The sequence below is a fragment of the Nerophis lumbriciformis genome, linkage group LG37 (genome assembly GCF_033978685.3).
Source record: "Nerophis lumbriciformis linkage group LG37, RoL_Nlum_v2.1, whole genome shotgun sequence".
Classification (NCBI taxonomy): Eukaryota; Metazoa; Chordata; class Actinopteri; order Syngnathiformes; family Syngnathidae; genus Nerophis; species Nerophis lumbriciformis.
The window spans coordinates 18,588,121-18,613,863 of NC_084584.2; the positions used below are offsets into that span (position 1 = coordinate 18,588,121).

The 25,743-nt window shown below is 43.1% G+C and overlaps 2 protein-coding genes across 2 annotated transcripts; one reads left to right on the forward strand and one right to left on the reverse strand.

Moving 5' to 3' along the window:
* Nucleotides 1-11,047: 11,047 nt before the first annotated feature.
* psmg2 (proteasome (prosome, macropain) assembly chaperone 2) lies at nt 11,048-17,383 on the forward strand. Its single transcript, XM_061930797.1, has 7 exons — nt 11,048-11,183; nt 11,474-11,642; nt 11,707-11,765; nt 11,852-11,970; nt 16,792-16,971; nt 17,028-17,148; nt 17,231-17,383. The coding sequence occupies exons 1-7, from the start codon at nt 11,127-11,129 to the stop codon at nt 17,309-17,311; spliced, it is 786 nt and encodes a 261-aa protein (XP_061786781.1). The 5' UTR covers nt 11,048-11,126; the 3' UTR covers nt 17,312-17,383.
* Nucleotides 17,384-17,726: 343 nt separating this feature from the next.
* ptpn2b (protein tyrosine phosphatase non-receptor type 2b) lies at nt 17,727-22,765 on the reverse strand. The gene is made up of 11 exons (XM_061930792.2): nt 22,458-22,765; nt 21,988-22,078; nt 21,807-21,907; nt 21,462-21,560; nt 20,276-20,413; nt 19,997-20,206; nt 19,380-19,538; nt 19,104-19,309; nt 18,940-19,026; nt 18,773-18,803; nt 17,727-18,167 (listed from the first exon to the last, which is right to left on the reverse strand). Exons 1-10 carry the CDS (start codon nt 22,512-22,514, stop codon nt 18,779-18,781), a joined length of 1,173 nt encoding a protein of 390 aa, XP_061786776.1. The 5' UTR covers nt 22,515-22,765; the 3' UTR covers nt 17,727-18,167; nt 18,773-18,778.
* Nucleotides 22,766-25,743: the final 2,978 nt, after the last annotated feature.

Sequence of the window (25,743 nt, forward strand, 5' to 3'; positions counted from 1 at the left end):
CTCCCAGGGGGTGATCAAGGGTGATGGGTCAAATGCAGAGAATAATTTCGCCACACCTAGTGTGTGTGTGACAATCATTGGTACTTTAACTTTAACTTTAACTTTACTTTAACTTTTTAACTTTGGTAGTTTTTATTATTTCTTTTGACTCTAAATAATATACTAGTCTTTCATTAATCATTGTTTCCATTACTTTGCCCAAATCTGAGGTCAATAATTACCTACCTCTTCCGGGTCTTTCCCTGGTTTGCATATTGGAATTATTACAGCTTCTTTCCACTCCGCTGGTCATTTTCCTTCTTCATATATCCTATTATATAATTTCAAGACCACTTCTTTGCCAATGCTACTTAAGTTTTTGATCATCTGATAACTCACCTGGTCTTTTCCTGGTGTTGTATTTTTAACCTTTTTCAATATTCGAACCATTTCATTCAAAGAAAATTTAATATCTATAGTGTTGGTTAAGCTATTATTGTTGTCTTCCATCATTTCCCCAATATTTAAACTAATTGTTTCTTCTCTCTTTTGTTTTTATACATTTTTTAAATTATCATTACTGTGCACTTTAACAAATGTTTTTGCTAGAAGTTCTGCTTTTTCTTTATTTTCTACCACACACCGTGTCCCATCTTTCATCACATGATTTTTATGTTCACTTCTGATCCCTGACATTTTCTTAATCATTCCTCACACTTGGCCTAAAGGAGTAGTTCTATTTAATGATTCACAAAACGTTCTCCAATAGTGTTTTCTTGTCTTTTTAATAACGTACCTTACTTTGGCTTGGGGCCTTTTATATTGGATCATATCTTGGAAATTATGTGTTCTTCTCAATATTCTAAATGCTCTATTCCGTTCTTTTATTGCGTCTGTGCATGCTTGTGTCCACTATGGTACTATCTCCCTTCTTTTCCCTAAACTACTCCTTGGTATGCTCTTTTTGGCTGCTTCCATTATGCACTTTGTAATATCTGTATTCAGTTGTTCAATATCTTGATTTATATCCACTTCCTTTAATGTCATGTCGGTACTTTCCCTAAATTGTCCCCAATCACCGTGATTTTACTTCCATCTTCCTTCTATTTTAGTGCTTTCTGTCCTTTGGTTTATGTTCATGTGAATGAAGATTGGGTAGTGATCACTTCCTATAGTGCTGTCTTTATTTACTTCCCACTCTACCTTTCCTGCTAACCCTTGTGACACTAGTGTTAAATCTATTGCTGTTTCTTTACCCGTAACTACATCTAACCTTGTTCCCGACCCATCATTCACACACACCAGTTCTTTTTCCTCCAAAAATGCTTCCAATGTTTCCCCATTCCAGTCATCCCTTTCACCCCACATTGTGCTATGTGCATTAAAGTCACCACACCAAATGATATTGCCACTCCAGTGCTCGACTATTGTTTCTAGTTGATGAATTTGTAATTTCTTGCACAGATTATAGAAGTTTAGCACTTTGTATCTTTCTTTATTATTCCATACTTCTACCCCTACTATTCTAGTTCTTGTTTTTCTTTTAATATTGTACAATGCATAAATATGGCACATAAACTCACGAGACCAGGAAACACCGTAATAACTGCCGTTAGCATTGAACTCATCCACGTGGATTAGCTGTATACTATAGCGGCAGCATTTAGCATATAAAAGTCCAGTTTTTACAACAATTTAACAACGTGACTTACCAGCTCTGAGCGTCGCATCAAGAAAAATACACAGCAAAGAAACTTTACTTAACTACCATAACATTTTCTGCCGAATTTGCTATTCCATTTCAAATAAAATAGCCTTTTTTTACAGAATATATAGTTTTACTGCTAGTCCTAATATCAAACAACGTCATTACAATCATACATAAATGATGATGGAAACAAAGGCCGATCTTTAGCAATAAATCAATAAATCTATACTTACGTTCGTGTCCCAGCCAAGAAAATCCAGAAATGATCAATCTTGGCTCATGCGCGTACACACCAGTAGGCGCGCCCACTACCGCGGGTGACATTGGTCTGCTCAGTATCCACGTAGGTGGAGCCTATACTCTAGGCAGCGCGCGCCGGTTTAGTTTGGCTTCCGCGTACGCGAATCAGACACGGGTCCGCTCAGGACCCACTGTCTGATCCTCTAGGCGGAGCCAAAACGAATGTGACAGTAATGCGGGTTGGGTGACTTGAAGGCGGATCCGTATAGGAGTCTCCTGCTGTGTGGGTATGTGCCCATAGCGCTGGCACTTGAAACAGCGTACTGGGGGTGGGGCGTAAGCTCTAACGTAAAAGCTTAAAAACCCAATCATAATTCTTTGCGGGAGGACTTCCTCGACAAACTGTACGAGTATAGATTCGCTCACCGTCTTTTCTCCATTTCTAAATGCCATCATTCTTGTCATGGGGCAGCACGGTGGAAGAGGTGTTTAGTGCATCTGCCTCACAATACGAAGGTCCTGAGTAGTCTTGGGTTCAATCCCGGGCTCGGGATCTTTTTGTGTGGAGTTTGCACGTCCTCCCCGTGACTGCGTGGGTTCCCTCCGGGTACTCCAGCTTCCTCCCACCTCCAAAGACATGCACCTGGGGATAGGTTGATTGGCAACACTAAATTGGCCCTGTTGTGTGGATGTCAGTGTGAATGTTGTCTGTTTATCTGTGTTGGCCCTGCGATGAGGTGGTAAAAATATCCATCCATCCATCCATTTTCTACTGCTTATTCCCTTTTGGGGTTGCGGGGGGCGCTAGAGCCTATCTCAGCTACAATCGGGCGGAAGGCAGGGTACACCCTGGACAAGTCGCCACCTCATCACAGGTCCAACACAGATAGACAGACAAAATTCACACTCACATCCACACACTAGGGCCAATTTTGAGTGTTGCCAATCAACTTATCCCCAGGTGCATGTCTTTGGAGGTGGAAGGAAGCCGGAGTACCCGGAGGGAACCCATGCAATTAAAAATACAATCAAAATCCACAAAGTGTAAAAACATGCAACTAAAAATACAATCAAATTCCACAGCAATAAAAACATGCAATTAAAATCCACAACAATAAAAACACTCTAAAAACATGCATGGCAATGAAACATAAAAAATAAAATCCCCTACTTGTGTCCCATCACATGCACATTGATAATGCTTTGTATACAATGTGCCTTAATTACTTCCAAAATAATTGAGGACATTTCATAATAACCAAATGTAATTCCTCTGTTTTAAGTTCTGTCTCAAAAAAGTCTTTGAAAGAGTCATTTATGATTTATTTGTGGTATAAATGTTTTCATTTTCTGAAAGTAAAAAAAAATGTCGGATGGGCATGTTAAGTGAAGAGAACAACTTGGAATAAATAAAATGAGAAAATCTATTTGGATGCTTTTAGCAACTTTGTATTCTTTTCTGGTTATTAATAAACTTTTTATAGCATTTCTCTGTTGGCTACTCTTCTCCAGACTACTAAAGTAGGAGTAATGCTTTCCCCTTCCTCAATCCATTTAACATTCGACCTTGTGAAGACCCTGTCTGCTTTTTCCGGATAAAGCTTATCCAGCTCACATTGTAATTCTGTGAATTTGTTGCTTTCTAAAGTATTACCAGTGCCACTAATATCAATACACACTTCGCTTACCTGGAGCAAATTACATTCATAACTTATATTATTTCTCAAATTCTTTACTGAATTTAATAGTAAATTTCCTCATTTTAAATTTTATGAATTCCAATTCATCAATTTAATCTAAAATTGAATAAACGTCCTCAATATAATTTCATTATGTTTTTAATTTTATTGCAATAATTATTGTCCACTTTTCTTGTATGCGGAAACTCTTAATGGAAGTATAGGCCAGAATATGTGCCTGTTTAAAACAGCCTTTAAAGATTCAGAAAGTTTGCCTAAAAGTAGAGATGTCCGATAATATGGGCTGATAAATGCTTTAAAATGTAATATCGGAAATTATCGGTATCGGTTTTTTATTATCAGTATCGTTGTTTTTTTTGTTTTGTTTTTATTTAATCAACCTAAAAAACACAAGATACACTTACAATTAGTGCACCAACCCACAAAACCTCCCTCCCCCATTTACACTTATTCACACAAAAGGGTTGTTTCTTTCTGTTATTAATATTCTGGTTCCTACATTATATATCAATATAGATCAATACAGTCTGCAAGGGATACAGTCCATAAGCACACATGGTTGTGCGTGCTGCTGGTCCACTAATAGTACTAACCTTTAACAGTTAATTTTACTCATTTTCATTAATTACTAGTTTCTATGTAACTGTTTTTATATTGTTTTATTTTCTTTTTTATTCAAGAACATGTTTTTAATTTATTTATCTTATTTAATTTTATTAATATTGTAATAATCCCAGGAATGTAGGCTCATAGACTTATTCGTTTGTCTTGTCTTTATTATACAAGATGCAATGTAACCACACAACAGCTCCAATGTGCGTCTCTCCTCTTTACTCGAACCCCCACACTTCCTGTCAACAATGTCACTTCCCTAACTTCCCCGGAAGCCCCGCCCCCCAGCCAAAGCCATTGGCTAACACCCCGTAGCCAGCCGCTACATCACCCCCCCCACCCCCCTTACAAAAAGTCCTCGCCCTCGAGGACTGACCCGTAAGGCAACATTTAGCAACACCATAGCAGCATGTAAATCAGAGCAACCCATTAGTGCAAACACAACAGTGTAAACAAACATAACCCTTACATCACACAAAAGCAGGTTCACAACCCCCCCCCCCCTTCCCTTATTGTCCTTCAGTCTAAGGACACCACAAAGTCTTGCAAGCGGTCCGGAGGCCTCTTCTCCCGCCTCGGCCGCTCTCTTCCATCCCCCAGCAGTGGGACAGCTGGGTCGGTGTGCCAGTCCTCGGGAGGGAGCTGGAGAGGGCGGGGGATGAGAGGAGTGGGGAAATTTGGTTCCCCCTGGGGCATAAGCGGGGTATTGGTAAAGGGCTGGGCGGGCAAGGGAGAGGTCACCTGTGTATCCGAGGCAGGGGAAGGGGGACCTCCCCGGTAGGGGGCGAGTCTGTCTCTGTGGAGGGCCACCTTCCTTCCCCGGGGGGGAAGCTGGACACGATACACAACCTCTGCCAGCTTCTGGAGTATCTTGCAGGGTCCTGTCCATTTGCTGTCCAGCTTGGGACTGCGGCCCTTCTTCCGAATCGGGTTGTAGACCCAGACCAACTCGCCTGGCGCGAAGTCCCTCCCTCGGGTCGTCATGCCATAGTAGCGCTTTTGTTTTACACCAGCTTCCTGCAGCTGCTCCCGAGCGAAACTGTGGGCTGAGTCCAGCCGGTCTTGTAGTTTCCTGGGGTACTCTGGCCCTGCAGCGAAGGCCGGGGAATACGGTGGGCGGCCAAAGGCCAGCTCTGCTGGTGTGCGCATCTCTCTCCCTAGCATGAGAAGCGCCGGTGTGCACCCCTGGATTCTTGGACAGCAGAGCGACACGCCATCAGCACCAGTGGTAGGTGTTGGTCCCAGTCACGCTGGTGGCGGGAGGTGACAATGGCAAGCTGGTCTCCCAGGTTGCGGTGGAACCGCTCTACTAACCCATCACTCTGAGGGTGCAATGGGGTAGTGCGGGTTTTGTGAATGCCCAGGCGCTCGCACAAGGCCGCGAACACCCGGGTCTCAAAGTTTGTGCCTCGGTCACTGTGCAAAGACGCCATGACGCCAAACCGACCTATCATGCCCTCCACCAGGGCATTGGCAATGGTCTCTGCCTCCTGGTTGGGAATGGCGTATGCCTCAGGCCACTTGGTGAAATAGTCTATGGCGGAAAGGACGTATCGGTTCCCCTTGTCAGACCGTGGGTACGGCCCTGTAATGTCAATCCCCACCCTGTCCATGGGGCACCCCACTGGGAACTGTTGGAGCGGTGCCTGTGAGCGCCCAGTGGGGCCTTTGCGGGCAACGCAGGGGTCACAGCGGCGGCAGAAGTCTTCCACATCTCTCTTCTGCCGACCCCAATAGAACCCCTGTCGCAGCCGCTTAAGTGTTTTGGCGACCCCGAAATGTCCAGACCCACCTTCCCCATGCACTGCCTTAAGCACCGCCCCTTGCAGTCCCTTTGGCACCACCACCTGTCATTGTTCTTCCCCCGTGGCCGCGGCCTTAAATGCCCGCTGCAGCACGCCTTGGGACACCCGCAGTAAGTCAAACATGGCCCACAGGCCCTTGGTAGCCTTGGAGAACGGTACCACCGCCTCCCAAGGCAGGCGCTGCCGAGCCTCCACCCACTGCAAGACAGGCTGAAGGTCTGTGTCCTCCTCCTGCACGTGCCTCCAATCAGCATTCGTTACAGTCTGTAATTCCCTGCAGACAATGTTATCAGCCTAACTGACGGCCGCACACTTGGCGCCCTTTGCCCGCCGCTCTTGTTCCCGAGCTTCCCCGCGCTCGCAGTAACGACATCCGTCTGCTGCACACGGCCGGCGAGAGAGTGCGTCCGCGTTGGAGTGGCGAGCACCTGGCCGATGTTCTATTTCAAAGTGGTATCCTTGTAGCTCTTCCAACCACCTGGCGACCTGCCCCTCCGACTCCCGGAAAGTCATTAGCCACTGGAGGGCAGAGTGGTCAGTCCTAATCACAACGGGGAGGCCACACAGGTAATATTTAAAGTGTCTGATAGAGAGCACCACTGCCAGGAGTTCTCGGCGGGTGACACAGTAATTGCGTTCCGACTTTGTGAGTTTCTGGCTGAAGTAGGCCACCACCCTCCCCCTTCCTGCCACGGCTGTGCAAGTACCCCCCCCCCCCCCCAGCCCACCCCCACTCCGCTGGCATCAGTGTCCAGTAAGAAGGGCAGGGTGAGGTCAGGTGGGGGAAGTACCGGGGCCTCACACAGGGCCCGTTTCAGCCCCCAGAATGCCTCCTGGCACCCTTCGGACCACACAAAGTCTTTGCTTTTTTCCAGCAATCGATATAGGGGCGCGGCGATTGTAGCAAAACCCCGCACGTGCCTGCGATAGTAAGAGGCAAGCCCGATGAAGCTCTTCAGCTGTCCTTGGTCCCGAGGGACAGGCCAGTCTCTCACAGCCCGCACCTTCTCGCCCATGGCGCCGATGCCATCGGCACCCAGCTCATGTCCCAAGAAGGTTACCTCTCGCCGCATGAAACTGCATTTGTCAGGGTGCAGTTTAAGGCCCGCTGCTCAAATCCTCTCCAGGACTCGACTCAGGGACCTGAGGGCTGCTTCAAAAGAACGCCCATGTACCAGGATGTCGTCCAGGTATACCAGGCACTCTTGATGGGGAATACCAGCCAGCACTTTGTCTATAAGCCGGGCAAAAGTGGCGGGGGCATTGCAGAGCCCAAAACTAAGGACTTTGAATTGCCACAAGCCCCGGCCTGTACAGAAGGCGGATTTAGGGTCCTGGAAACTAGGGTACCTATGGCAACTGTAGGGCCCCCCGGGAAGTTAAGTGTACCCCTCCCCTGTCTAGCAGGCACCCAGTGACTTGGAGGAAGTCCAGCCCTAAGATGCAGCAGTCTTGCACGTCTGCCACCCAAACTAGATGGCGAACGCGCTTTCCCCCCACGTACAACCACAGGAACCCCTTCCCCACCATAGGAGCTAGCTGGCCCGTGACTGTGCGTAGCTGTACTGCTGTGGGCTCAAGTGGTGTACTGCTGGGCAGAACGTCCGGTCTTACCAGCGTTACCGATGACCCTGTGTCCACCAGGCCCACGGTAGGCACCCCCTGGACAGAGACTGCGACATGGCAGGAGCACCCACCTTTGGGCCCCCCTCCCGTGTCCAGCCCACCGCCATAGGTGGCACACTGCTGTCATCTACTTCTGGTGGGATTGGAGCCCCTCCCCCCTGGCTGTGCCGCTGGGCTCCTCCGGGTGCCCGAAAGCGAGAAGAAGGAGTAGAAGGCGAGTCGTCATCTGCTTCTGGGGGGATTGGAGCCCCTCCCCCCTGGCTGTGCTGATGGGCTCGCTCCCCTGCTTGACGAGCCTGGGCTGGCGAGTCAGGGTCCGCGGTGGACGTAGGGGCCCGCATACCCCTGACTATGCGGGCCCGGCGCCGTTTCCCGGCTCACGACGAGTGGCAAGGCACTCCCTACGAAAGTGTCCAGGTTGGCCACATCCCCAGCAGACCTGCATGGGGCACGGGCCACGTTGACTTTGCAGAGTCACCGACCTCAGTAGTTCGGTAATTTCTGTCGCCCAAGCCGGAGCCCCGTCGCTAGACGTGTGTGACGATGCCGCCCTCACTGGATGGGGTTTCATTTCCAGTTCCCCGGCTGCAGCTGCACTCCCCAGCATCTCCCTTTCAACAGCAGCTTCCAGTGCCTCCTGCAGGGACCTCGGGTGCTGAAGCTGCACCTGCACGCGCAGGTCAGGAGGAGTAATGGCTCCAACAAACAGGTCAGTTGCGAGCTCATTCCATTCATCAGCAGGCAGGTGACCATATGCACGGCGCACCTGGCCCTCAATGTCATTAGCGAGCCCCCGGAGAGGCTCGCCAGGCTTCCTGCACCTCCCTCTCAGTTCAGTTTTTAAAAGCGCTGGCTGAGACCATCTCCCGAACCTCGTCTTGAGCGCCCCCACCAGGGCTGCGTTGCATCGCTGTTGTTCAGAATCCAGCAGCAGGAGGCACGAAAGAGCCTCTCCCTCCAGACACAAAGCCAATTGCAACGCTTTGTCCCTTGCTTCCCACCTTCTAGCGTCCGCCAAAAGTTCAAATTGAGCGTGGAACACCTCCCAATCTGATCCACCGGCAAATTTTGGCGTCTTCACTGAGGCAGCAAACGGTGGGGGGGACGCGCCGGGCGGGGAAGCTGCGGGCGGCGGCGGCAGCGGCGACATCTTTACGTCTCCACGGGCCGACGAGCCGCTCGTGTGCGAGCGGGAGGGCGGATGTTCGACGGTCACCCGCTCCAAAACAGCGTCATCCCGCTCCACTTTAAACTTATGCTCACCGGAGCTAAACATGCTAAACGCTTGCGGTCCTAGCTAACTCACAGACTGAACCTAACTGGCTAATGCGCGGTACACAGCGTGTCCTTACCGCGACAAAGTCTCTTTCGAAAAACGCCGGTTTTACTTCTGACACCAGTGTAATAATCCCAGGAATGTAGGCTCATAGACTTATTTGTTTGTCTTGTCTTTATTATACAAGATGCAATGTAACCACACAACAGCTCCAATGGGGCAGGGCCGACATCCGGGCAACTGAGCTACATACGGGTTCTTCGAGCCATAGCAACCTGACTGGCGTTGAAAACAAACCGTCGCCATTACTCTTTAACCTGTCGACGTGCGCTGATTAAACCCGTCATTCTGCCTCCAAAATGCCAAAAAACTGTGTTGTTTTTGGTTGTGCAAACCACAACTGGAAACAGGGAAAACAAAGGTCGTATTTTGTTCTGCCAAAGCGTGCTAAAAGCCCACAGAGACGAGACAAATGGCTCGCAGCTTTACACCGGGAAAACGAGGACGGTTCTCACTGAAGTCCCCCAAAATCCCGGGTCGTGTGTTCGGATCACTTCGTTTCTGGTAAATATAAGGAACAAAAATCCACCTTTTTAACCACAACTTGGCTATACCGTCCATGCTAATGTTGAACCCGTTGAATTTTTACTAAATAACGTTCGACAGCTGAAGTTGTTGTTGTTGCACAACAATAACATACGGTATAAAGGCTATTTCCAGTAATTCAGCAAATAATAAATCATAATACTGAACTGAATTTGAATGCGCTCTCTTCAGATATAATAAATATACAGATACTGGTAGCCACCGTGTCATCCTTATTATCATTTATCAACATACCTTGGGTGATTTAACCATTTTTATGTGATTTATTCGTCATATAACAACCGAAGCTAACAACCGACCTGGTGCGCTTGTGAGGTAGACATAAAGATTTCCAAATTCCATGTCCGGCCATTGTGTAGGATTATCAGTCCACGCATCTGCTGGAAGGCGGTAAGGGCAGTCGTTTAATCCAACTACAGAACATTTTAACTCGTATCTTAACCTAGCCTCACTGGAAAGACTATTTACATAATCATACGCCATTTAGAACAGTTTAAAATGCCGTGAAACCTCGTTAAATGCCTTTTCTGTCAATGCTGTGTTCGCTGTGAGCTGGTTTGTTTTCAACGAATTCAATATGGCGACCGCGTTGCTAGGGGATTGGAGGGCGGAAGTGACGTAGGTCCGCCCTCGCCCATGTGCGTCTCTCCTCTTTCCCAGCAAAACTCGAACCCCCACAATTCCTGTCAACAATGTCACTTCCCTAACTTCCCCGGAAGTCCCGCCTCCCAGCCAAAGCCATTGGCTAACACCCCGTGGCCAGCCGCTACAATATTTTAAAAAAGGACCTTATCTTCACCGTATCCGTTTGTCCAAATTAGGCATAATAATGTGTTAATTCCACGACTGTGTATATCAGTATCGGTTCATATCGGTATTGGTTGATATTGGTATCGGTAATTAAAGAGTTGGACAGAATCGGAATATCGGATATCGGCAAAAAGCCATTATCGAACATCCCTATCTAAAAGTGAACGAAATGTGTTGTTGTAAAATGTCCGCAGTTTGTAGACAAAGGGTGTTACCATTTAGTGGTCAATTGTACGGAATATTTACTGTACTGTGCAATCTACTAATAAAAGTTTCAATTAATCAAAGATTTTTGTTTGTTTATATATGCACATTAACCGCTCCTCTTGTACGAGTTAAAGTCTTAGCGGAAGTAGAAGCTCAAATATGTGCCTGATTGAAATCGTTAAGCTTTTTAGATTTTAAAAGGTTTGCTCGAAAGTGAACCCAATATATTTTATCTTATTGTTTCATTATTTATATTAACTTTATTCAGGCACATTCAGGTATTCAGTCCGAATGAGTCTATGCCTGAACTGGAATGAGTCTAATCAATGTTCACAATTTCTGTCAAAAGTTTTTGAAAAAAAAGGGGGGGGGCAGGGGGGAGAAACTAACCTTTTCTTTGTTATTTCATGTTATTCTTTGTTATATGTATTTTTAATCAGGCACATTCTAGCCTTTAATCACAATGAGTCGACGCCGAAATTTAATAGGACCCCAGCGCCTGCATGAAAACAGAAGAGAAACTTCTGAAATTGTAACGTTTAATAACTAAATAAATCATGTTTATTTCTTCACAAAGTTCCGCACCTGTATTTAAAGATGTGACGCTCATAATGGTGAGTTAAATATTAGCCTTGTGTTTGTGTCTGCTTGGTAGGAAGTATAATTATGCTAGCATGTTGAGAATAGTAATAGAAATGTAACATGCCCCAAAAAAGCTAATTTATTTGACGTAGCAAATAAACACATTTTTGGGACCTCGGCCATTGTGGGCATTTTACTAACAGAGCCACGACATGTAAAAAAAATAATCGTGGTCCAATTTTAATTATTTGCGATCTATAACCAAAGGCAATGATAAATACAGGAATTTTAAGCATTTAATATCGATCTTCTCTGACTCTAGCCAGCAGTGGCTGTAGGTAATGTGGGCCAGCTGGCGGTGGACCTCATCATTTCAACCTTAAATTTACGCCGAGTGGGTTACCTCCACACAGACTGCCTCATTCCCATGGCGGGCAATAACCCGTTCGCCACCTGCAAGGACCCAGAGGAGCTGCACACAGCTGCAGAAGGTACGTGTAAAATTTACCTACATAGCTCAAATTAACTGTCACAATCTAATTTTCTTGCCAACAGTTTACACTGCATCCGATCTCAAACTGGCCATTCTTCAGATTAGGGCCCCGATTGTGATGGTGTGTCCACATTTCTTGCTTGACAGCTATAAGATTTATTGTACATGCATACTGATTGTGTTTTTGTGGGGACGGGGGGGTTCCAGGCAAAATCCAAGAAGTTTCGTCAGCTGCTACTGTCATGGATCAAAACTAGTGGTTTCTCCAGGACGATTGTTCTGTCCAGCAGCCATGAATACCAGAGGGATGACCAGCAGCTGCAAGGGTATGTCCCAATAGGAAGAGCTTATTGCATAGACTAGAATAGATTAACTTCAACTATGTAGTTGCATAAAACTGAACATTAAAATGTTTTCTTCTATATGACAAGACCACTCAGCTGTTTTTAAATGTGTAGTTCTTAAAGATGATAGTCAAAGATCATTTGTCTAACAGAACCACAATGAGGTTTTTTATGGAGAACTGCACTTTTTTAGTAATTTTGCCTATCGTTCACAATCATTACAAAAGACACGATGACCGATGGATTTTTTTAATGCATTCTAAATATTATATTAATAAACGTAAATAAAAGTATGCTTACACCGGAGCCAAAGGGAGTTACACTATTTTTCCCATAAAATCCGATAAATAACCATTAAAAAAACGCCAACAATACTCCATTTACATTTTGTGGTTTGAATATTAACCAAGTATTAGTGATAGTTATTATAAACGCTAACACAGACAAAGTATTTACCGTATTTTTCGGATTATAAATCGCTCCGGAGTATACGTCGCACCAAAAATGCATAATAAAGAAGGAAAAAAACATATTCATCGCACTCAAGTATAAGTCGCATTATTGGGGGATATGTATTTGATAAAATCCAACACCAAGAATAGACATTTTAAAGGCAATTTAAAATAAATAAAGAATAGTGAACAACAGGCTGAATGAGTGTACGTTATATGACTCATAAATAACCAAATGAGAACGTGCCTGGTATGTTAACGTAACATATTATGGTAAGTCATTCAAATAACTATAACATATAGAACATGCTATACGTTTACCAAACAATCTGTCACTCCTGATTGGTAAATCCCATGAAATCTTCTTCTTTGTTGTCGCTCCTGTCATGCGCAGCTAGCGTCCTTTCTTTCTGCTGCTCGATCGCCGTTTTCTGCTGCATATTTCACTACGTCCAGCTTGTAAACCGCAGTATATGATTTCCTTTTCGGTGCCATTTTTGTTCAGCCCTTCTCAGTCTTTATAAGTTACCGCCAATGTAGAAATTATCCATTTTAATAGCTACGGCAGTAGCATATAGCAGTTAGCATCCCATGACCCACAATGCACTTCTGCCATGACCCTCCCCAGCCAAATTCTTATTGGTTGACGTGTGTGTGACGATTGCTGGCATTTTGCTTCGTATCTTCCGTGAATTAGATAAATAATATTATTTGATATTTTACAGTAATGTGTTAATAATTTCACACACAAGTCGCTCCGGAGTATATGTCACACCCACGGCCGAACTATGAAAAAAACTGCGATTTATAATCCGAAAAATACGATAGAGCTGCGACGTGATCACTTCCTTTGTGCTGCTGTTTTACATCATCGAGTGGTCTGCTGCTTTCTCGCTTCCCTGCTCTCTGTATGTATTGTAGATCATAAATCATGCATCTTACCTGGACAAAAGGTGGCTGGTAATATAATCCGACAAGTTGGGACACTTTGACCGCCACTTAGGACCTGGAACTGGCGAGAACGACATGAAAAGCGATTGTTCAATAATTATATCCAACTTACTTACAGTGTACAATCTATTCAAATGATATGAAACTGTTTTAATCACAAAGATTATTTATTTAACACATAAACTTTAAGCTTAGGTCAGGCTTATTTGAAAAATAAGTGTATTAACTAAATATACTTACTGCATAAGGGACTCAAATACCTGACCAAAAATAAATGTACATGCAATCATGTTTTGATTAAATGGTATATGAATTATTAATAAATGTTTGACTGTCAATACAATGAAAGTGAAAGTGAAAATGAAAATGAAAATACAGCTTTACCACTTTAGTCATAATTTTTGCGCTTTATACCGTCATTACTGCCCCAAGTGGTGGTAAAGTGTATAACAACAGAGTACTGCTGCCTCCTATAGTGACCACAGCTGAGAAACAGATGTTTTTGGGCGGCCCTATAGGGGGTGCTCGCGGGCCAACAATGGCAGCCAACTCGGTTTTAGACGATATCCTCAATGATTGGTCAAAAGGCACTCACGTGACGACAGGGCACCATGACTACTACCAACTTTGAGCTGATGCTACAGTACGTTTTTGCGGTGCTTCCTCATTAGTTTTTCAACGTGTAAAAATACCCTGTTGTGCAGCATAGGGCTTCTCCACCCACAAGAATTGTGGAAAGCCTTTACATCGCTTTCCCAACAATCCGGAAAAAAGACAAGTATGGGAAGTGAATGTTCGCCGTCAAACACTGGAGAGCCACCGATTATAGCGTCTTGTGCCGGGTAAACACATGACACAACATCTGTGTTTTGTTCCGGAGAGAACACACAGAAGCTTATACAAATAATAACATAGGAAATGAATACATTTAAGAGATGGTTTGACAAAAACAGACTATCTTTGAATCTCAGTAAAACTAAAATAATGCAATTTGGTAACAGTAGAAGAGAAAGTCAAACACATACAAAATAGATGGACTAGATTGGGTGTAATATTAATGGATTCGATTTATATAGCGCTTTTCTATACACTAGACACTCAAAGCGCGCACAGAGAAGTGAGAACCCATCATTCATTCATTCCACATTCACACTTGGTGGTGGTAAGCTACATTTGTAGCTCCAGCTGCCCTGGGGTAGACTTGCAGAGGCGTGGCTGCCAGTTTGCGCCTACGGCCCCTTTGACCACCACTCGACATTAATTCGCATTCATACACCAGTGTGAGCGGCACTGGGACAAAGGGTGAAGTGTCTTGCCCAAGGACACAATGACAGTAGCTTGGTTAGCAGAGGCGGGGATCGAACCTAGAACCCTCACCCCCATATTAGATGAGAAAGTGAACTGAAAATCTCGTAAAAAATATACAACATAAAGTGGCAAGAAATACGCAAAATTGAATAAAGCAAAATATGTTCTGGACCAAAAATCACCCAATAAGGAAAAATTGGGGAAATAATTACAAAACTACACTTACTCACTTATTAGCATGTTACACAACATAAATATCAGTTAGAATAATACATAATAAGAGATAAATACAGTGATTAGAACTACTTTGGAGGCAGCCACCACAGTTGACATACTTCACACAAAAGTCGTAATTTCTGTGATTGTCGGTCTAAAGTTAATGAGGATTTTGGCAATTTGAGGGTAATAAGTTGTTTTTTTGGTCGTTTTGTGTATTTCTTTACGTTTATTGCGCCGTCGGGTGCAGGAATGTAGCGGCAAAGTGCATCAAATACGGCCGCAAAATTCTAATTCCACAAAATAAAAGCATGTTTTATTGTAAGTTTATGAGCTGGAGTATGTTTAGAAACTAAATACAGATGTATTATTTTGGTTTATTTCGTCAGAAAAACCTACGTCAAAACGACAGCAAATGCATGCATTCGGGCACATATTATTATATACATATATTATTATCTCCAATAAACTTTTACGAGCCAAGGGAGCCAGGAAGCACCTTACACTTTGATGGGACCAAATGTGCCGAGGCTTCGAGGCGTGTGTTGAGTAATGAAGGGGCGTTTCCACGAAGAGCGTTTTGAGGCTTGTTTCATTTAGGGAAGGAGCCGGAAATGACGTGTGAAGCCTCGTTGCCAAGTTGTACCACGTGACCGCTTCGGGACGCAGTTCAGCCTCGCTGCCTGCTTGCACTTGACTGTTTTGGGACTGATTCTGTTCATAACTTTTATGGACAGAATTTCTAGGCGCAGTCAGGGCGTTGAGGGGATCCGGTTTAGTGGCTGCAGGATTAGGTCTCTGCTTTTTGCAGATGATGTGGTCCTGATGGCTTCATCTGGCATGCATCTTCAGCTCTCATTGGATTGGTTCGCAGCCAAGTGTGAAGCGACTGGGATGAGAATCAGCAAGGGCGGAGTGCCATCTCCGAGTTGGGGAGAAGATCTTGCCCCATGTGGAGGAGTTCAAGTACCTCGTAGTCTTGAGGGAAGAGTGGATCGTGAGATTGACAGGTGCGGCGTCTTCAGTAATGCGGATGCTGTATCAATCCGTTCTGGTGAAGAAGGAGCTGAGCCGGAAGGCAAAGCTCTCAATTTACCGGTCGATCTACGTTCCCATCCTCACCTATGGTCATGAGCTTTGGGTTATGACCAAAAGGACAAGATCGCGGGTAAAAGCGGCCGAAATGAGTTTCCTCCGGCGGGTGGCGGGGCTCTCCCTTAGAGATAGGGTGAGAAGCTCTGCCATCCGGGGGGAGCTCAACGTAAAGCCGCTGCTCCTCCACATTGAGAGGAGCCAAATGAGGTGGTTCGGGCATCTGGTCAGGATGCCACCCGAACGCCTCCTTAGGGAGGTGTTTAGGGCACGTCCGACCGGTAGGAGGCCGCGGGGAAGACCCAGGACACGTCGGGAAGACTATGTCTCCCGGCTGGCTTGGGAACGCCTCGGGGTCCCACAGGAAGAGCTGGACGAAGTGGCTAGGGAGAGGGAAGTCTGGGCTTCCCTGCTTAGGCTGCTGCCCCCGCGACCCGACCTCGGATAAGCGGAAGAAGATGGATGGATGGATGGATGGATGTACTTCACTGTGCAACCTACTAATAAAAGTCTCAATCAATCAGGGAAGATCTCGAAGGAAAGTGAAGCTCCCCGTTAAGTGCCTACTCAGTAGGTCCTAAAAGTAATGATAGAGGATATTTGAATAGCATTGTTATGCAGTAGCAGAACTACTGTTTATTATGACAATCTGTTTTTTTAAGAATCTACTGCAAAATTTTGATCAGGACTTGTGGGCCTGTGATGTTATTCCTGGGCCGAATATGGCCCACCGGTCGAACCTGTGTTCAATTATGCTGTTTACAAGTAGTGTGTGTTGTTTTAGAACTCCTTTGAGGTACTTGATCACACCGAGCCTCATGAAAGAGTGTGCAGATGCCCTGAAGGAGCTGGGCTGGAGGGAGATGGAGAGGGTGCCAGGTAGTCAAGGTTGTTCAGACGCCAAGACGGCGCCCCGACTTTTCATCCCCGGTGGGGGTATCACCAAAGGGCTTTACACAGACAGGTAACAGTCTTTTTAAAGTTGACCGGGATTGTGTGACGGATGTTGTGGTTGTACAGTTGCGCTAAGGAATTCCCGCTGGCCGTGCTGCTCATCTTCTGCTCGGAGGGAGACAACATACCCGATGCCTTCACGCTCCTCAATCACCTCAACGACTGGCTTCACCTGCTGGACAGCCCTGTAAGCGACACACCTGCAAGCACATGATGAGTGTCACCTGCGTTTACAAATACTTTGTGATGTGTACCATTACCTCTTTTAGAAGCAAGACGCCAATAAATGGAAGATCCCAGCATCCTGGAGTCTCCTCTTTGGGGGTGGCATTCCCCCAGCACTCTTCTGAAAAATCTTAAGACATAACCCGCCGCTTTGTCATTGAAACATAATGACATACAGGAACTGACTACTTCTGCAACCATTTTGAGTGTTTTGTGTTTCAATTGGTGGGGGGAGACCACAAGAGCAAAGCTTGTGTGAATGTTTGAGTATTTCCCTGTTGGACATCATTCAGCCCGACTAACTGAAAATGTTTGGCTGGGTGCCATGCGGTGTTCCCAGCATTCCCGCCTGTGTAACACGACTCTTGCAAAAATACGCTGACATCACTAACATGTTCATTGAAATAAGACTGGCGGGAAAAGTAAAAAAGATTTTCTCAAAAACTATTAAGCATTAAAATAACTTTGCTCAATCGCAGGTTTAAGCAGAGGTAAACTAGATACCAGTTTTATTAGAAGATAACACTAATTTTTCCAAAATAAGAAATTGTCATCAAATTTAATTCATGTGTAACAATACTTTTGTTTTTTGAGTTGAACAAAAAAATATACATGCCACTGACTTTTGCCGCATCGCTGTGGAAAACTTCAAGTACTCTTATAAAAAATAGAAACATTTTAATTTCCACCCCTGGAAAAATACACATTTATAAAACAGCAATGCATAGCAATTGTTTCAGTCTGTATAAATGTAGTAAAACTTGCTGGTGTCTGCTTGAGTAATGTCTGTGTGTGTTATGTTTGGAGAGTGATGATGAGGAAGTGTGCTGAAGAGCTAAAACCTAAACTTGGATGGATGAGGAACGCTCGTGGAAGTGAGGCCAGCTGGTGTTTTCTGCCGATGTTTTGCTGCCGGCGTTGCCCTTGAATGTAACTTTGGTTGGCATAGAGAGCAGAAGTCAAGAGTCGATGGTTTTTGCTCTGGAAGAGACAAAAAAATCACAGGTACCAGTTAAGACCAAACGACACCTCAAAGATCTTACATAAAACAAGCATTCAACTGGTAGTGTATACCTGGAGACAACCACAACATATCCCCCCGAACATCTGCATTGTTTGCCCAAAGCATTCCATTAAGTACAGTTGTGCAACCTAGTGGAGAGGGTGATAATTACACCTTCAATCAAAACCTTTTCACAGAAGGCCTGCTTCTCCATCATGGAGATTGCAACCTCTTGTGGCCTAGCACCTTCAAAGCATTTGTACAAACTTTTCAGACCACCTCAATTGAACAAGATGGATGACTTAATGGCCAATGCAAAAAATAATACGGGGGGGGGAGGGGCAAAAGCAGTCCAATGTAGGTAAAGATATGAGCGCACGTGCATTTCAGCTATCATAAATAAGTCTGCAGCCCTGCTCTTACACACCAACACACACTCATGCCGGAGTGCGTAAAAAAAAAAAAGTCAAACTGTTGCCTGTCAACTCAGAAAAAACAAACACAGCAGACACACCACAAATGTGACGTAGTAGACACCAGTGGCTTGAGTATATAAAGTATGGGTGAGGGGTTGCATACATACGCCGGGTCATGTGCAGCAAATGCAGCCCAAACTGTTCAAGAAGAGAACAGCAGATTGAGCATGGTGATGATGGGAGGACCGACTCGCATGTGACAGCAAATGGGTCTCAACAAAAAAGACAATCCCATTTTTGTTTTCAAACAAGGACGCACAGAGATCCTAATCACCTTTTCCTCTTCCTCTCAGCGTCGCTTGTCCTTTGGCCTGTTGTGACTGCGGCCGTTACATATAAGCCGTCGTCTCTGCGTCGTTTTCTGCGTGAAAAAAGAAATTTTAAAAAAAGTTATCGTCGCAATGTGAATGAATGCTGCAAGAGCTTGTGTGCACCCACTGTGCTGTTGTGCTGTTGTCCTGATCCCTGCAGGGGGACTCTGTTTGGCTCTTGCCGTCCTGCCGGTAATCTTCTTGCTCGTCGGGCGACCGCGTCTGCTGGCTGCCGTTGCATCGCTCTGTGGGACTGTGGACTTGAGGCTGGGTGGAGGGAGGGGAGTCAGTTGCGGGTGCCTGGTCTTCCCGGGACAACTCTCGCCATTTATTCTGTGTGGAAATAACTAGAATGTAAATACAATTTACAATCTGGCTAATACAGTGTGTGTGTTGTGAACACCTGCACTGTGGAGTCTCCCATGATGCTCTTGGTTCCTTCTAGCACTGCCATGAAGGAAAAGCGCAGCTGGTCAGGAGTCTGAATAAGACCCATGCGGTATTTCCTCATGTCCAGAAGAATCTTTTTTATGTCCACTGACAGCTCTTTTCTCTTGTCCATCTGCGTGAAAACAACTTTTTTTATACACATCTATCTATCTATATACATACACATATATAAACATACATATATATATATATACACACACACATATATATACAGACATTATATATATATATATATATATATATACACACACGTGTGTGTGTGTGTGTACATACATACATATACAACACACCAGCTCAGTGGTCTTGTGGTTAGAGTGTCCGCCCTGAGACTGGGAGGTTGTGAGGTCATACCAATGACTACAAAAAAATACATTGCCTCCCTGCTTGGCACTCAGCATCAAGGGTTGGAATTGGGGGTTAAATAACCAAATGATTCATGGGGATGGGTCAAATGCAGTGGACAAATTTTCACCACACCCAGTGGGACTTTAACTATAACGTGTGTGTGTGTGCATGCGTGTATATTTTCTTTACCGGCCTATGGACAAAGTATAACAGGCAAAAACTCACCAACACCAGGCATGTGTCCACTAGCGAAAATGTACCAGAGCGTCCGATTCCGGCGCTGCAGTGCACCACGGCCGGCCCGTGATCCGCTCCCAAAGCCCCTGACTCGCGCACCTTGAATAGAAAGTTGAGGAACGACGCTGGGGATTCTGGAACGCCAAAGTCGGGCCACGTGGTGTAATGAAAGTGGTGGATTTCTCTTTTCTCCCCCGTCTGTGACAGAACCATCACTTTTGCAACAAGCAGCATGGATATAAGACTTCAGGGTGAAACTAAACCTACGTTGACATTCAGCAGCTCCAGAACTCTGGTGGTGTAGTAAGACTTGATCTCTTCTGACAACAGCGTGACCGAGAAGCGCGTGTCTTTAAAGGCCATCTCTCGGTCTTCGGCCGTGGGCCAGTACTGGGCACACTTTTCCTGATGCACAAGGAAAAAAAATGCCATTAATTACTATTTTCTCCTTTTTATTGCTAAGGCAGCATTGTCCAAACTTTTTTCATGGAGGGCCGCACATTGAAAAATTAAAGCTGCGGGGGGCCATTTTGATATTTTTATTCTCAAAACCACTAGGGCTCCCCTCAGTTTAGTGAATGTTAAAAGGTCAAGGGGACCCAAAAGGCTCTCGATCAATGAAGTGTTAAAATTAATATTTTATTTTTTACTTTCAACCCTTAAATATCTACATATAAAATTTGGATCTAACCATTGCCATACATTTTTTTTTTGTTTATGTTTATAACCTTCTTTCCCCCACAGAAAATCCTGTTTTTAATGGCAAAAACACAAAATTTGCAATACTTAACCCAAAACATTTTTCAAAATGGAATATTTGATATGAAGCAACTGGAGCCTTAAATAGATAAATAATTCATAACAACATTGCTTTTGATTTATTATTATATTTTGTCGGGAATCAAAAAGGCCTCATGAGCAATTTCAGATCTATCTACAAGTTTTTATTATTTTTTGAGAAATGACAAAAAAAACTGCCTACATGGCAGCGTTGTGTTATCGTAATTAGTGTGCAACATTTTCTCATTACATTACACCTGTTTGCTTTTATTCCAATGTTTATGTTTTTCAGTAATTTTTTTTTTTTTTTTTTTATAATTACTTGCGGTCTGCAATTGGCCTCCGGGTCGCACTTTGGACAACCTGGTTTAAGGGATGTATATTATTCAAATGGTTTTTGTTTACATACAAAAATAATAAAAAGTACACGTTGAGCTTTTTGGAGACACTCTTGTAAGAAATAAGAGTGGCGGACAAACACAGCACATTAGCATTAAAGATACACACACATACATGTCAAGGTTCCCAGCAGGGCTTACTATAAACACACTTTTAAAGTAATTAAATTCCAGCAAAAAAACAGAATAATATGAGACCTTTAACAATGCGTTTTATGTGTGCATGGGACAACAAGCGGTACAGTTCAGTGTCTAGTTGTTGACTCTTTGCTTACCGAGCCTTTCTCGATGACCCTGTTGAGCATGATGATCGCTTTGGTCTTTTGCTCCCAGATCATGAGCCAGAAGTGACCACATGTATTCCTGAGGGGACCCTGAGGACAACAATGACACTGTGTTGTTACTAAAGTATACTACAAATGTTGCTGGAGCATGCAGACCCTTCAACGTTTTATGCTCTGATGATGCTCAACAAATAAGATAAATTGTTTCAATTCCTTAAGCTATGTTTTGGCCTGTTTGGGGATTTTTTTATTTTATTTCTACCAATGGTGTCCAACATGGTAGCGTCTTCATGCCTCTCCATGACATGCTGTTTTTTTATTATGGTCACTACTTGCCTGAGTCAGTACATAACGTCTCTGAGCGTCTTCCATGACAACCAGGCTGGCGTTGATGTAGTCGTTGTCGGCGTTCTTCAGCTTGACTCGACTGTGATCAACTGCAAGGAAGCAAGGATAAATGGAGAATCACGCTTGTTGGTTTCATGATTTTAATTGCGGCATTTCAGTGAGTACCTACATGGACTGACGTCTCTGTATCGGTTGCGTATGCGATTTTCTGGATACTTTGCCACCTTGTAGGCGCACTCGTGGGACTGATTCCTGATTTCCTAAAGAAAACACAAAGTACATTAAATAATAACTAGTAATGGGTTATGTGGTAGTAGTGTTAAATGGCCCTGCATGGTCATTTAAAAAGTGGCATTAAGTAAACAAACTTGCTAAAAGCGTTGATTTGGTTGTGTAATTTTTTTGTCTTGTTTTGGGTCATCCTCGCGCTAGGATATACTGAACACGACATATGCACGAGCATGCGTCACAGTATGCAAATAAACGAAGTTAAGAATCAAAATGTATTAATACAAAAATTATCCACAACATGTGATACAAACAATAAAAGCTAAAAAATATATAGCTTTACGTCAATAAATCTGCGACTATTGTCGTTTCGCTTCGTGCTAACGACGCGAGCTAGCTAACAAGACTTACCATGTACAGTTTCTGCCACCGGCCCCCGGACTCAATGTCCTCAAACTCCTGGTCCATTTTCACCGAGGCAATGCCAGCTTGGGGAACCAAATCTTAGTGTAGTTGTCCGCTAAACCACCTATCTACCTCATAACTTTTCGCTGTTAAAAAAAACCTTACTTGTAAGGGAATTAGGACTTCCCTGTGTGTAAAGCCTATCTTGTTAGTTGACATCTGAGGATGTGCGCGTGCGCCAAAGTGGTCGTCCACACGCTGTCAATGGCACCAAAGATCTTCAATGAACGAAGATGTCGCGTAACGATATGGATTTTGCGCCACATTTTTAAATGGGTGAAAAAACTTTAATCCTTAATGTTTAAAGCGTTGATTTAAGTATTTGTTAGTATCTTTAATATGCTCGTTTTTGTCGCACCAATAAGATGACAGACTGTAAATGGTTACCATTGTTTATTGGTGACGTCACATAACGTCACCAATAAACAGTGGTAACCATTTGCAGCCTGTTACGGTTCTGAATAACCCACAGTACATTCTGGAATTAAAATTAAATTTAAAAAACATATATGTAAAAAATACAACTGAAATGTTGATATTTAATAACACAACGCTTTTCCTTGTGTCTTTTTCCCTTCTTGCAAATCCGTTAATTTTTCAGGACATAAAACTGAGAGAAGCCTGAGTACACTCAATAATCAGATTTGTATGACAGATTACGGGTGAACAAGGGGTCAAACCAAATTACCTTATTGTTTATGTGTTGACATATGACGATAATAAAGTATGGAAAGTATAGAAATAAATGTTTTTGGGTCTGCTCTATCCATCTATTTGCTATACCGCTTGTCCCGTTCGGGGTCGCGAGGGTGCTGGAGCTATTCGGGCGGAAAGCGGGGTACACCCTGGACAGGTGGCCACCAGGGCCAACACAGATAGACAGACAACATTCACACTCACATTCACACACTAGGGCAAATTTAGTGTTGCATGTTTTTGGAGGTGGGAGGAAGCCGGAATACCCGGAGGGAACCCACACAGTCACGGGGAGAACATGCAAACTCCACACAGAAAGATCCCGAGCCCAGGATTGAACTCAGGACTACTCAGGACCTTCGTATAGGCACATGCAGTAACCCCTGTTCCCCCGTGCTGCCCTGCTCTAAACATATACACTCTTAAACCTCTATACTTTCCCTTCTGTCCAGTATTCATGAGTGATAAACTTTACATTCTAAAATTGTATACCTAATCTTGAGTTCGGAAATAAGTATCTGGCCACGAGTTAAAAGACTAAAGGAGAGGCAAAGGTGCTGCAGGCTGAGGGAAATTAAGAAATACATTGTTTTAAAATGTGCTAAAATAACCCACAATAGGAAATGTATGTGGTTGCAGTGCAGATTTTTACATGCAGTAACAAAAAAAACGTAATGAAAAACTAAAAATTACTAATAAATAATACATATTGCGCACTAAACAATTGTAATATGTATTGATAAATAATAAAACAAACAGAGAGGGGTGTCCAAATATTTTCCACTGAGGGTGGCATACAGAAATCATAAACTAGGATGCAAGGTTTAGACGCTTATATTGATGCATGTCATAAAAACAAGAAAACATATAAAATCTATCAACATGTTTAAAGCTAAAACATGTATGCTTATGTGCCTGGCAAATAAACAGTAACAACAAAATAGTATTTTTAAATAAATAATAACCAAAACAAAGTAAACAAATCTGATGTCATAACAAGCTTTTTTGTCCAGGAATTAACATAAATAACTACAATTAGAATTGTTTATATTTTTGTTTTAAGTTTTTTTTCTGTAAAGCTACATTTGAAAATTAATTAGGAAGTAGTGGAAAAGTGTATTTATTTATATAATTCCATTCAAAACATTGAACTTACATATATTATAGATTCAGGGCCCACAACTTAAAAGGATTTCAAGTATTTTGTTGTTTATTTGTTTCACAAAACCCACAAAAACAGAATTTCAAAAAAGTAGAGTACTGTGAAGAAATCGGCCCAAATATTACACGGTATGAATGTTTTAAACTGAGTGTCACACACTACTAGGTTGGTCCGATGGCAGTGAAGTCTAATGTAATTGCTACAGTGAATTACAGAACTTAAGTTTCTACGCTCCCCACTCTCACTACCAGCTATCACTATAGATATGACATTTTATTTGAATGAAATGGTTCGAATAATGAAATAGGTTAAAAATACGACCCCAGGAAAAGACCCGGTGAGTTGAGTTGAGTTGAGTTGAGTTTGAGTTTATTTCAAATATGCATGCATACAATATGATACATCACAATTTCCAGTTTCTCTATTCAACATGTTCGAAAAGGAGTAGAACGAAGCAAAACTTATTTAATACTACCCCTTTTCCTTTACATAGCAGTTGCTAAAACTTTTAGTCACTTCCTATGGTGAGATGGGTAAGATTATCTTGAAAATGAATGGATGGATGAAATAAATTCAGAATGTTTATCATGAGAACCATGTACTTTGTAAACACTTTTAAGTTTGAAGAGTTTCTTGAAGTGGATCATATTAGTACATTGTTTGATTTCTTTGCTTAATCCATTCCATAATTTAATTCCACATACTGATATACTGAAGGTCTCTAGTATTGTACGTGCGTACAAATGTTTTAAATTACATTTTTCTCTAAGATTATATTTCTCCTATTTTGTTGAGAAGAATTGTTGTATATTCTTGGGTAGCACATTATAGTTTGCTTTGTGTATAATTTGAGCTGTTTGCAAATTCACTGTTGTGGAATTTCAGTATTTTTGATTCAATGAATAAAGGGTTTGTATGTCATACTTGCCAACCTTGAGACCTCTGATTTCGGGAGGTGGGGGGAGGGGTGGGGGTGGGCGGGGTCGAGGTGGGGCGGGGGCGTGGCTGGGGGCGTGGCTAAAAGGGGAGGAGTATATTTACAGCTAGAATTCACCAAGTCAAGTATTTCATATATATATATATATATATATATATATATATATATATATATATATCTATATATATCTATATATATAAATATATATATGTATATACATATATATATATATATATATATTATATATACAAGAAATACTTGACGTTCAGTGAATTCTAGCTATATATATATATATATATATATATATATATATATATATATACATATATATTTATTTTATTATATGTATATATATATTTATTTATTTTTTTTAATTATATGTATATGTATATACATATATATATATATATATATATATTTATTTTATTATATGTATA